The sequence below is a fragment of the Excalfactoria chinensis genome, chromosome 1 (genome assembly GCF_039878825.1).
Source record: "Excalfactoria chinensis isolate bCotChi1 chromosome 1, bCotChi1.hap2, whole genome shotgun sequence".
Lineage (NCBI taxonomy): Eukaryota > Metazoa > Chordata > Aves > Galliformes > Phasianidae > Excalfactoria > Excalfactoria chinensis.
In genome coordinates, this window is record NC_092825.1 from 76,763,556 (window position 1) to 76,775,738 (window position 12,183).

Sequence of the window (12,183 nt, forward strand, 5' to 3'; positions counted from 1 at the left end):
TGAACTCTTTGCCTTGATCCTTTTCCCCAGATGGTGCCTAGGATGCCGGGTTTTGATTGTCTGGTTTTCCACTTGGCCTCAAGGACTGAAATTACTTAAGCTCGTGACCCCGCGTGACACAACTTCTTGGTGGTTCTTGTGCTGTGCAGTGTTACTGGGCCCAAATACAACAACTGCCTCATTCCTTTTGGAAATAGTGTGGGTTCGTTTTTAGGGATTTTTGAACGCTTGTGTCCTCCAGACTCTTGCAGACTGGTGTCGAGGTGCCCCATACCTTTAAACAACAAGCCAGCAGCACAGACCATCCCAAAGCATTCTCAATTCTATGCTTCTCTCCATCCCCGCAAGCAGCTCCTGGAGAGGAGAAGCCCCGCGCTGCAGCGCTGATCCGGAGGAGCCTCCGGGCCGCCACCGAGCGCCGGTCAGATGGCCGCGGGTCTCCGCAGCAGCCTCCGGCCGGGCGGGGCAAGCCGGAGGCAGAGCCGGGGGGCGGCGGGATGCCTGGCGGCGCGGCGCGGCTCGGCGCGGTGCGGGGGGTGAGAGCCGCAGCCCCGGCTGCGGGGGCGGCTCGGGGCCGCCAGGCTGCGCTCTTGGGCCGGCCGCGGCGCCTGGCGCTGTCCCCGGGCGGCCGGGGCTGGGGCACGGCGGAGCCCGGCCGCGAGCGGGCGGTCCCGGGACGGCGGCGGCGGCGGCTGCACCTGCGGCGGCGGGGGAAGGCAGGGCTCGACGCCCGCCGTGCCCGGAGGCGGGAGCCCGCGGCCCGCTGCTCCCCTCGGCCGGCCCGGCATGACGCTGCGGCGGCGCCCCGGAGGCGGCGGCGGGCGCTGGGTGCCGGCCGCTCTGGCCGCGCTCCTGGCCCTGCGAGGTGAGTGCGGGAGCGGCGGGGAACCCGGCGGGGAGCGGCGGCAACTCGCGGGGAGCGCGGGGAGCGGAGAAGGGAGCGCCGTTGCCCCAGCCCGGGGACGCGGGGTCTCGGGGGCCGTCAGTGAAGTTTTGGTGGCGGTCCCGCCGGTGATGCTCGGGAATGCGGCGGCGGGGAGCGCTCTGCGGGCTGGCTGCTCCGCTCCTCTCGCTGCCTCTCCCGCACCACGGCTTTTACTACCGTCATTTAGTACTAGTGGTTTTTTTTTTACGGTACTGTGAAACTTGCTGTAAACTGTCTGGGCTTCACAGGCACTCGGCTGGCAGGGCCTAGCTTGGCAGCAAGCTCACCTGGGTGCCAAACTCCGATGCATCCCTCAGGCCCCGAGGCAGCAGGGAACTTTGCACGGAGATGCCACCGAGCTGCCTGGGGAACCGAGTGCCCAGGGCTCGGTGCCTCCCCGGCATCTGCTTCTTCAGCTCTGAGTGCCTAGCTGTAGGGATGTGGGGAGATCCAGCCCTCCCCACCCAACTCAGACCTTCCGCAGTGAGGTGTGTCTGGGTCCTGAGTGAGGAGAGGGGACAAATTGCATGCGAGTGATATCCGTCACATAGCTTGGTACATTGCTGAGTGCACCCAGAGGTGCTGCGGTAAGGGCATCAGGAGAGCTTGCAAAGTGTGAAGCCTTCAAACTCATCTGTTAATGTCTTCTTCCAAGTAGTGCCAAACTTCAGAGCAGGCCTACACAGCTATGTCTTATGGAAGTCTACAAAGTCATTATCTTAGGGTCTACTCAGGTCTGGTCAGGTCCTTTGGGGAGGTCAGCCTGGCAGTGAGCAGAGCACAGGTTGGCAAGGCCAGCTGGGTGCTGCTGGCAGCCTCTGCAGCCAGAACAGCAGGCAACCTGCTGCAAGGGGCCCCAGGAGAGCAGGGAGGACAGGGAGGCTCTCTTGCAAGAGCGCTGGGGACATCACAGCAAAGGCTGGGCAAAACTTCTGGCAGCCTGCATTGAGTTGGAGCTGCCTGCTGGGGCTGCTGTGCCTGGTCCTGACAGCCCTGCGGGGAGCATCAATCAGGCTGTGCTCCTCTGGCCAGGTGCAGCAAGAAGCCAGCCTGGTGGTCACAAAGGTGTGTTTCTCACAAGTGCCTCAGCCCTGAAAGCACGCCGAGTCCCACTGTCTGAAACCAGTTAGGAGTTGTACATGTTAACTGGAAACTTTACCTGCTGACTTCAGTGGATGAATTATGGAAGAAAAAAAACCAGTTTATTAGCTTTTAATTAAACCAAACAATCATGTTCTTTCACACTTCATCTGCTCTCTTTCCTTTTTCGTACTTTCCTGGGTTTGAAAGAGAGTATTCACTTTCAGGACCTCAATATGCATGTCTATTTTTTTATCTGCAGGCATGGCAAAGATTGAACTGAAAAGTTACCGTGCCTCTGCAATGACAGGTATATAAGTGAGAAAGTGTTACTGTTGATGTTCTGCCTCTGCAGGAACATCCAGCAGTAACCAGATTCGAGGTTGAAACTGCAGGGGCGTTTGATTATAGCTTCAGAAAGAAAAAAGAAGATTGACTAAATATTTAATTTTCTCTTTTTGGCAGAGGGCATGTGGGGACAATGGCAGTAGAAACGACTAAACAGAGAAACATACCTTTCATAAAATAGTTATTTATGCCAGTATGGTGCTTTTTTCTTGCACTTGCTTTTGAGACTTGAAAATGACTTGAGCGAACCACCTGTGTCTCGAGATTGTTTTTAATTTCTCTCTAAGGAAGAGTCTGCAGGAGATGGTGGTGGATGAAAATAACTGTGATACGCCGTCACTTCTGTGTTACACAACAGAAGTGTGGCTGTATTTTTGGGTTTGGATTTGAAAATAAAATCCTGACAGGCATAAGCAACAGACATAGACTGTGCAGGCTCGAATCAAATTGGCAGAGATTCTTCTGAATAACATTTGTAGAAGATGAGTGTGTGTATTTTTGCTCTGAGATGCAGACTGGTTGGGAAGATCAATTTTCCTTTTTTTTTTTTTTTTGAGGCTCTGTGTTGGTTTTGAGGATAGAGGAAGAAGCATATGACAGGATCATGTGCAAAGAGCTGCCCAAATCGCAGGCGGAAGGCTTAGAAGTTAAAGTAGCAGGAACTGTAAGAGTGTATCAGCACAAGAAACACTTAACTCCAACAAGCGAGTGGTGGCTGCTGGGGAAGGTCCTCGGAGATCCTTCAGTCATTCTCACACAGTCAGGCTTTGTAATGAAATGTCAATCAAATATTATAACCCCATTTGCTTACCTTGTTTTGTAATTTGTAAAACAGCAATGATTCTTTTCAACTGAAGCGGATGACTGCTTTCATTGGGCTTATTATATTCATCTTTAAGGTTCCTGGGGCAGGGGCAGTGTCTTTGTTTTCATTCGAAAACATAATAACTTTTGTGAAAATAATACTTTTCAGGCTCCCCAGGGAAGTTTATGGATAGATAGGAGGGAACTCTGTTTAGGGCTTTGAAACCAACCCTGCTACTGCGCATCGATCCCACTCCATCACCAGAAATAGCCTCCTGCACGTTTCTGATGTGTTAGAAATCACACATTGGGTACAGCTAAGCTGCAAAAACAACTTTTTATTTATACTGTGCATGGCGTTTGGGTCCTGTGACACAGTATTGCAACAGGTGGGATGTCAGCATGTTATGGCCTGTTGCAACTGGATCTTGCAAGTTTGGGGAGTGAGCATATGAGCCTGGTAGCAATGCAGCAATGCAACAGCTACTCTGCAGCTTCTCACACAGGCTGGTTTTTCTGGGCTCCATGTGAAGTCTCCTTCCCATGCACTGGGTTTATCCCAGCTGAAGCTGTGCATTGATGTTCTGGCTTTGCAGCACCATTTTATTAGCCCAGCCCTAAATCAGGTCCTCAGCCCCAGCAAGAGAGGACCGTGGCTGTGCCTTTCTTTTCCATGCTGATGCATTTTTTGGAACAGATTGCCATTGGTGTCAAGCTGTGTGGTTTTGTGACATGTAGATAAATCATTTTGCTCACGACCTGACCTTGGTCCCCAGCGGCAGGCACAGATGCATTAACTACCTCTTGCATCTCTAATGTAGGCATCTTGCCCTTATCTTGGAAACTATTAGGTGATATTTTTTGTTGCTTCTAGTGTTGTTTGTTTTTTTTTATTCAATCTCTCTTTCTTCAGTATTGCCTAAAGTCCAATTTTCTTCTGTAAGATTCTATTCTCTGAGGGATCTTGAAGTGTCTCAAGAATGGCTATATTTAGCTGCTCACTGGTAATACGGGTATGGAAAGTATGGTATAAACAACTCATTAAGAAACTTAGAAATCTTCTTTCCTGCCTCTATGGGGCAGATAAATTTGTGTTATGCTACCAGCATCAGAGACAGACAAATCAAGGCTCAGAGAGGCTTCGTGACCTGCTGAAGGTCAAAGGATGCTGGTAGTCCCTTAGAGCCTTGGTCCAAAGGGTAACCACAGGAGAATGCTTATATTCACGCAGCAGGATAAGCTGTGCTGTAATGGCACTCTTCAGGGATGCTCACTACTACACTGTGGTGAGTCACCTATATTTAGCAGGATGCTACTATCATTGTGCTTTTTAAGTAAAGTGCTTTTAACACAGTTTATTTCAAGGGGAAATGCATGCTCTGAAAATCTGTTCTTTGTAGTTTTCTCCTTGTCGAGCATTAATGCTACTTTCCCTTTGTGAATGCTCAGGGAGAAATTCAGCTTCTGGTTGTTTAACAGACAGTAGTGTAACAAAGACTGTTCCCTTGTTAATACTACCTTGTGTTTGCACAGTCATTTATAAGCATTAACTAATTGAGAGACTCCAAACGTATTCTGTTAGTGCAGTCGATTTGATTTATGGCTTGGAAAGGCTGAAATGTGCAGAGATGAAGTTGCTTGTTTGCTGTCATGTAGGACATCTGCCCTGCTCTCCTTTAGAAAAGTCTCAGTTCTCCTGATCACAAACCACCTCACTTTTCTCCCACAAATGTTTTGCATCTTAAGCATTAGAGGGAGAGAACGCTTCTATTTATTATGCACAGCAATCTATTTTTTCTCCATATTTGCTGTCAGCTCTTTGGTTTTGGAGGTCACTTGTGTCCATTCTGGCTTCCACCTTCCCTTTTTTGCTTTTGCTGCTTGAGCAGAGCTAAGGACAAATGATCTGCTTCATCAGGATTGAGGGGTTAGGCTTCATTTTGGGTAGAAATAGGAATTAAATGCTTTGACATTTCCGAAAGGAAATTTCCAAGAGAAATCCCATTTGGGGTCAACCCTCATTGTGCTTCTCTGTGGAATTGTATTGTGGTAATACTTAAAGCAACAACAAAACCCAACCCTAACCAAAAGATATTTTGATGTGAAAAGTCAAACTTTTTCATCTCAAAGAGGTGGATACTTACATATGTCTGGCAGTTCTTCCTAGTCCTCTTTCGAAACACACTTTTGCTTTTACAGGGCATTGTGAGTGCAGCAAGGTTTGCTTTAGTGGAAGCATCCGCAGTAAAAAATTGAAGTTGTTCCTATTTTTTTTCGTTTCATCGGCACATTTCTAAACAGTGGAGCCCAAACCCAACTTGCAGCTATTGGCGATATCTGTGCACAGTTCCTTCCCATCTTTTTGTTTTACCTCCTTGGCAGACACATGTGAAAAAACCACATGAATGTACACGGCATTGCCGATGTTCCTCCCTTATCCAGCACACTGCAGAATACGATTTGCACCAAAAAAAAAACAAAACACAGTGTGAGAATGAGATAATTCTGTATTTAGGAAACGCAACCCCCTTGCTGATCAGGGCCAGCAGATCACACTCAGCCTCCTATTACTTGTGCATGCGCAGAGCCACAGCTCTCCTCCTGGCAGCGCAGCAGCACTTGTGCCTCTGCATATCTGTGTTGAGTTACTTGCAAGACAAATTTCTGCAGTAGAGAGATCTGATCACTTGTTTAGGGATAAAACCTTGTGCGTTTTTTTTTCCCCCTCTCGTATCCCTACAAGTCAGCCCGGCTACAGAAACGTGAACCAGATTGCATTTCACAAGCATCAGCAGGAGAAAGCCGATGTATGAACTCCACCGGGTTACATCCTGGTTTTGGTCTTCTTCAAAATGCAGGAGGCAGGAATGTAATTTCAGAGGGCGAACATTTCCAGTCTGTGTGCATATCTGCAGGCAGCTCACAGCAGCTCTGGGTCAGGTCATACCACCTGTCTGCAGAGCCATGGCCAGCACTGGATGCTTCCAAGGGGATGCAGAGCCTCCACAGCGAGCAGCTGGTGCCAAACAGGAATAAAACTCCTGTCTCCATTCCTCTTCCCCCTCCATGGGACCCCAGACCTGCCCCCTTGCCTGGAGCTGGGATAACCAGAGCTCAGCCCCCTGTCAGGCACAGGCTGTGGGTGGGCGATGGGGATCCAGCTCTTCCCCTGCCTGGCATCTATTGGCGGCCTCTGCCAGCAGTAAGTGGGTTGGGACGCACTCTCTGCATGCCTACTGGGGAGATTACTTCCTAATCCTCGTTAATTAGAAGTTGGCTAATGCCTGGGAGCTTGAGGGTGTAGTGCTGCTGTGAGCTTTTCTTTTCCTTTCTTTTTCTGTTTTGTTTTTCTTTTCCTCATTTCATTCTACCTGACATATCTGTGGGTACTCCCAACAGCCTTATAAATGCTCAGGCTTCTGTGATTTTTGCTCAGCTCTTGACTTTACTGATAACACGTGCTAATCATTCCTGGTGGTTAATTGTGGGCTGCGCTTGGAATAAGTAGAGGGAAAAAAGAGAAAAGGAAAGGAAAATCTTATTTTATTCCTTATACCTGGCCATATTCCCTGCTCTTCAGTTGTATTGAGCAACTTCTTGTTATTCTCTCAAAAAATAAAATAAAATAAAATAAAATAAAATAAAATAAAATAAAATAAAAACAAGGACAGAAACATGAGTTTCACCTCTGTTAAGCTGCCTCAGTTTTAACTGTTCTTGATCAGCAGGTGTTATGTACTGGTGAATGAGGAAACCTTTCTGTATCTCCTCTGTGTTATTAGTTGTGTTACCCACAACTAATAACAGCAACCCCAGCATTTTAATGCTTCCATCACACTTTTCTTCCCATCCCCTTTGACAGATGACTTGCTTTTTGACCACCACTGTCTGCTGAACAGATGTTTTCACTGAGCTGTTCACAGTGATACCAAAGATACTTTGCTCAAGTGATTACAGTTGAATTAGAGCCCCTTGGTAGACGAGCAGTTCAGATTATTCTCCCAAGTTTGTATTACTGTCATCTGGATAATGCTGAATTTCATCTTGCATCGTGCTGCCCACTTGCCTAGCTTTGTCAGATCCCTTGGAAGTCTCTCCCAATCTTCTTTCACTTCAGCCAACTCGCCGTCTCTCTTCCAGATATTAAGGAGTAGATTAAACCCATCCTGCAGCCTGAAGGAGACATGGGGGTAATCCCTTGTAATCGGGGCTGGGGCAGGAGCAGGGGGAGAGCCTGGCACTAGGAAGTGGGGCGGCAGCTTTGGATGAATGGAGAGTTTATCACTTAGTCCTCTCCTTTTCTTCTCACAGTATCATTGGTTTGAGGGGTTCAAGTTCCTTTGTGCAGAGACTGAGCTGTTTGTGTCTCCTGTTGTGTGCTTTTAGGGTCTTTAGCCTCTAAGGGTCCTGGGATTGACTGTTCCTGATCCTAGTGATCTTCACAATCCTAGAATCATTAAGGTTGGAAAGACTGCTAAGATCAGTAAGTCCAAGCATCAAACCATTTAAGAATTCCAGATGTTGTGAAATTGTAGCCTGCTGTGACTTTTGGCAAATCCCGGCATGTGTTACTGATGTCACATTTTTGAGGTGTTTTTCTTTGACTTTATTGTTTCTTTGCTTTCCCTCCACACTGTGAAGTAGATATCTGCTTCCTGATCAATGAATTCAGATCGCTGTGGTGTGGTTTGTTCTTTAGGTAACTTTTTTCCCTCTTCAGCCATGGCCATACAGATGGATCTGTGCCCTACTCACCTTACAGTTTGATGCCTCTGCCCTTTTGCCCATGCTGGGTTTCCAGTCGACGACATTACTTTGTGATGAATTCTGCAGACTGAGATGTGCTGAACTTTCTAACTATTGGTTAGTATAGTTATTTTAGACTTTTCCTGCGCTGTATTAAATATTTGTTGTGTTGTGTTGTAGGGAATCTAAAGTGCCTGACTGCTTACATAGCTGAGTGTGTGCTTGAGCACTGTTATCTGATGGAGTCTGATGTCTGAATGCCTCCACTAGTCATGGAGCTGCTGGGCTGCATGCCTGCTTGCCTTTCTGGCCGTATGCTGGGAGCTGGGAGCCAAGGGAGTTTGGGAAGACCTTGGCTACTTGGCAGGGTGACAGCATAGCCCCAGTCTGCCTGCAGAACTGCTGCGTCCTTGCCTTGTCAAGGGCAGCCCTTCCTCCTGCCCCTTGGACAGCTGGTGTGCCCCAGGCCCTATCACAGGACTCATCAACATCATCCCTTCCCATGCAGTGTTCTGTGTTAGCTTACTAACTTTTGCTGTGCTTTCTTCATCCCTTTATTGACAAAGTGAGTACAAACTGGGAGGAATTTTCCTACCCACCTCTGTCCCCAGCCCTCTAGCACCCCATCCCCAAGTAAGGGGCCACCACAGGTAAAAATGGTATGCTTTGGAATCCCACTGACTCTCCTGTTAGCCTTCCGGGCAGCAGTCAGCAGTTTGTGGAACTAATTGCCAGGAGGTGCCAGTGAGGTGCTGAGTCAGAGCGAGGTGTGCTTGCCAAGTCACTGCAGCAGAAGGAGCCCGCTCGCCTGGCGTGGAGTGAAGCCAATGGACGGTGGGTTTCCTGGCTGCCTTTTGGGCCTCTTTCTCTCATTTCCTGAGGCTGTGATTCAGCAGCAGCAGTGCTATGCAAGCAAGGGAGAACCTAAGCACTGATGGAAGGGGAGCTCTTCTGTTTGCGTTTTTTTCCCCCTTTTTCCTTGGTTTGACTGTGAGCACTGGGGACCAGGGGATGTGGGCTCTATTCCTACCTGCCACCAAGTTTCTGCTGCTGTTTCCATGCTCTGTGCAGTGCTTTGTGTTACTGGAAAGACTAGCAAGCAAGTGTTGGTGTGCAGGGACAAGTGAACATGTGGCACCCTCAGATATGTGAGGGTAACAGTATGGGATGCTGAAAGGACTGCAAAATAAAATGAGTGAGGGATGTTTTGTCTTGTCCTTCTTGTGCTGCAAACTGTTTGTTGTTTGGGGTGTTGAAGGGAGATGTCAGACATGCAGGAAGATGAGAGCATGTCGTATATACATCTAGCACCTGATGGACCGTACTTGTGAGAGCTTTGCCATTTGCACTTGGCCTACATGAGCATTGCTAGCATTAGTGTTATACCAAGGCTGAATCTGTCCTCAAGGCTTTTGGCCTATCTTTTGCTGTAGGCTGACTTGGGTTGTCGTCCATCTCCCTGTCTGCAGCACAGGATACCATTCTCCTGCCTCAGACAAAAGTCACTAATTGTTTGCACAGTGGTCTAAATATATGTCTGGTGAATGCTGCCTTTGTAGGAATGGTGTATTATTTTTGCTTTGAATAACTACTTTGTAGAAGGAGATGAAGAGCACAAGGAAGGAGGCTGGCATGTTTTTCCGAACCTTTCATAGTTGCATTGCTCTCCATCCACTCACGTTTTTACTGCTCAGTTTTGCATGACCTTCCTCTTCCCTGATTTAAGTAGCCACCATGCTGTTTAGATCATCAAATCCTCAATGGGATAACTGAGGCCCAGGGTCAGAAAGCACCTCACTCACCATCATGCAAAGCTGCTGTGGCCAGAAATGGTCTTCTGCCATTTTGAAGGTTATGTACATTGCTCAAGGGAACCTTGGTGTCTATTTGGCCAATTCCAGCCCTTCCTTTATATCCACTCTCTGCTGTAATTTCACTATGGAAATGGAAATAAATAAATAAATAAAGCTTTGCCTGTTACAGCTGGGATTTTCTGAAATACCTGTGGGAATTAAGCACTCAATTCCCTCAGGTTCCTTTCAAAAAGTGTAGCTGACGTGGATTTATGTTGAAAGTAAGCCAGAAGGGGAGGCATCCCCGTGATTTATCATGTCAGCAATACCATAGATATACTGGTACTTGAGGTAGTGAATGCCGTGGCAAAGCACATTTCACTTTTAAGGTCTATGGATCAGGAGCTGCAGCTGGAGTCTTCAAGAGGAGTATGATAAAAGTGGAGGCCATGCTCTGGCTTCCACTTCCTCTTTGTTGAAGGTCTCTTAAAGTGGAAAATACCAGTGTGCTGTGTGGGGACTTGGTAAATGCCCCTGACGTCCACTGGGCCTGGGACTGAGCCCTCTGCAAATCAGTGCAGTATGATGAAGAAGATTTAGATCAGATATTATGAAGAAATTCTTAACTCAGGGGGTGGTGAGATGCTGGAACCAGCTGCCCAGAGAAGCTGTGAATACCCCATCCCCAGAGCTTTTCAAGGCTGGATGGAACCCTCACAGCCTGATCTAGTGTGTGGCAGCTGTGCCCACAGCAAGAGGCTGGAGCTGGATGAGCTTTAAGGTCTCTTCCATCCCAAGACATTCTATGACTCTGTGAAGTAATGCAAGGCCAACCTTGCTGGCATTTCAAAGGAGTAAGCATGAATGAATGAGGCATAGTGTTTAACTGCAGTTAACAGCCAACAGCAGTGACAGCATTGGCTTTGGAGACAATCAGGAGGTTATTTTGACAAGTGTAGGAACCCTTTTTCACTCTCTTCCTCCATAACCAAATAACCACAGTTTGCATCAGTTTTCTGCAAACACAGAAACTCAGTGACAATCATCACCATCTTAATTAAAAGTAAACAAATATGGTATTAAAGAAAAAATAAGACAACTGCTGAGAGACCAAAGAAGTAGCAGAGTATGACTGTCACTTAGAACAAGTCGTGACAAAAACAAGATGAAAAAACTGTCTTTATCCTCGGTTGTAAATGAGGAACCCTCCTGGGAGGGTTTCTTTTTATGACTAAAAATAATTGCAGGCTGTATTCTATGCCTCTTTCTGGAACATCTTGCTTTGTCTTTCAGTGCGTGCTATGATGCCTCATGGTTTCATCGCTCCCTCCTCCATTTGGCAGATAGGGAAGCTGAGGCAGAACCTGCAAAACCGCATCATCTGTTCTCCTCTGTGAATTTACATGAAATGGGCCCAAACCATGGAAATCTCATTTAGCCAACTGTACAGGTTTTCCATTAGTTTGGGTCTTGTTCTGAGGGCAGCTTGGATCTTTCTCTCATCTTTGGGAAAGTATTCAGCCTCGGTCAAGACCAAACCGCAGTCTAAAATCAGACCAGGTTTCCTTAGCCAGGCTTTTAAGGCAAAAACGTATTACACTCAAACTACATTACAGACAAAAGGCTGTCTTAATGCAATAATATAACTGGACAGTCAAAATGGAGCAGCAGTGGGAGATGCATAAGTTAATGATGCCTTGTTACGTATCCTGTATCTTTTATGTCATGAATTTTATAGACTGAGTGGTAGTTAGATTAGAGAGAGGTGAATAATTTATAGCCAATAATTTATTTAATGAATTCCTCTTCCATTTCTGTTTGCAAATTGTTTGTGAGCATCCTGTGGTTTCTTCCTCTTTTGCTTATTTGAAATTACTTACTGAATAGCTTCTGCAAGTGGTATTTGACACACCACATGCCTATGAGCAGAGTTTTTCCTCTCTTCTTTTGGGGGACAGCAGTATTACAGCTTCGGGTTTGGTTACTTGGCACTGATCCACAGCAAAAGTTCATGCCATAGTGTTTCACCAACCTGACATCTTGGAAGTAATAGTTAGAATTAAGCTTTTTGCGAAAGGTATGAAGAATTAGTTATTACTTCTTAATGATTAGTCAGATTATCAGTGTGGATAATCAGGTTCAGACTTCACTTTTGCCAGCATGTGCTAAAATTGCTTAAAATGGGTTATTTCCTTTTACATTCACGTCACCAGATTAGAATAGTTGCAGAAATGAACAGGAAGATAAAGGGTCTGCAGTCAGCAGAGTGCTGTGCATATGCTTGACTTCAGGCATATTTTTGAGTAGATGCGTAAGTGGTAGAATGGTAAATGATGAACTTCAGCATATATTTAAGTGGCTCTCTGAATTAAGGTCCAAAAATACAGACCCAAGCAAATTTATCTTTCATGAAAGTGACTGAGAGAAATAATTTTGTTTTGTTTTGTTTTGTTTCTTCAGCTGCAGTTATGGGGTAGCTGCATTTTT

The 12,183-nt window shown here is 46.9% G+C and overlaps 1 protein-coding gene across 2 annotated transcripts in view; it reads left to right on the plus strand.

The window, feature by feature from the left end:
* Nucleotides 1-403: 403 nt before the first annotated feature.
* The window catches only part of IGSF11 (immunoglobulin superfamily member 11), an 87,833-nt gene continuing 76,053 nt past the window's right edge, over nucleotides 404-12,183 (plus strand). The window contains exon 1 of one of the 2 annotated variants that reach the window (XM_072356905.1): nucleotides 404-421. Coding sequence is in view for 1 of the 2 variants with exons in the window: in XM_072356898.1 (XP_072212999.1) it covers nucleotides 787-865 (79 nt within the window). In the remaining variant the exon portion in view is untranslated. Of the gene's footprint in view, nucleotides 422-619; nucleotides 866-12,183 lie in introns of those variants that run through there. The other variant, XM_072356898.1, reaches the window with a different exon arrangement.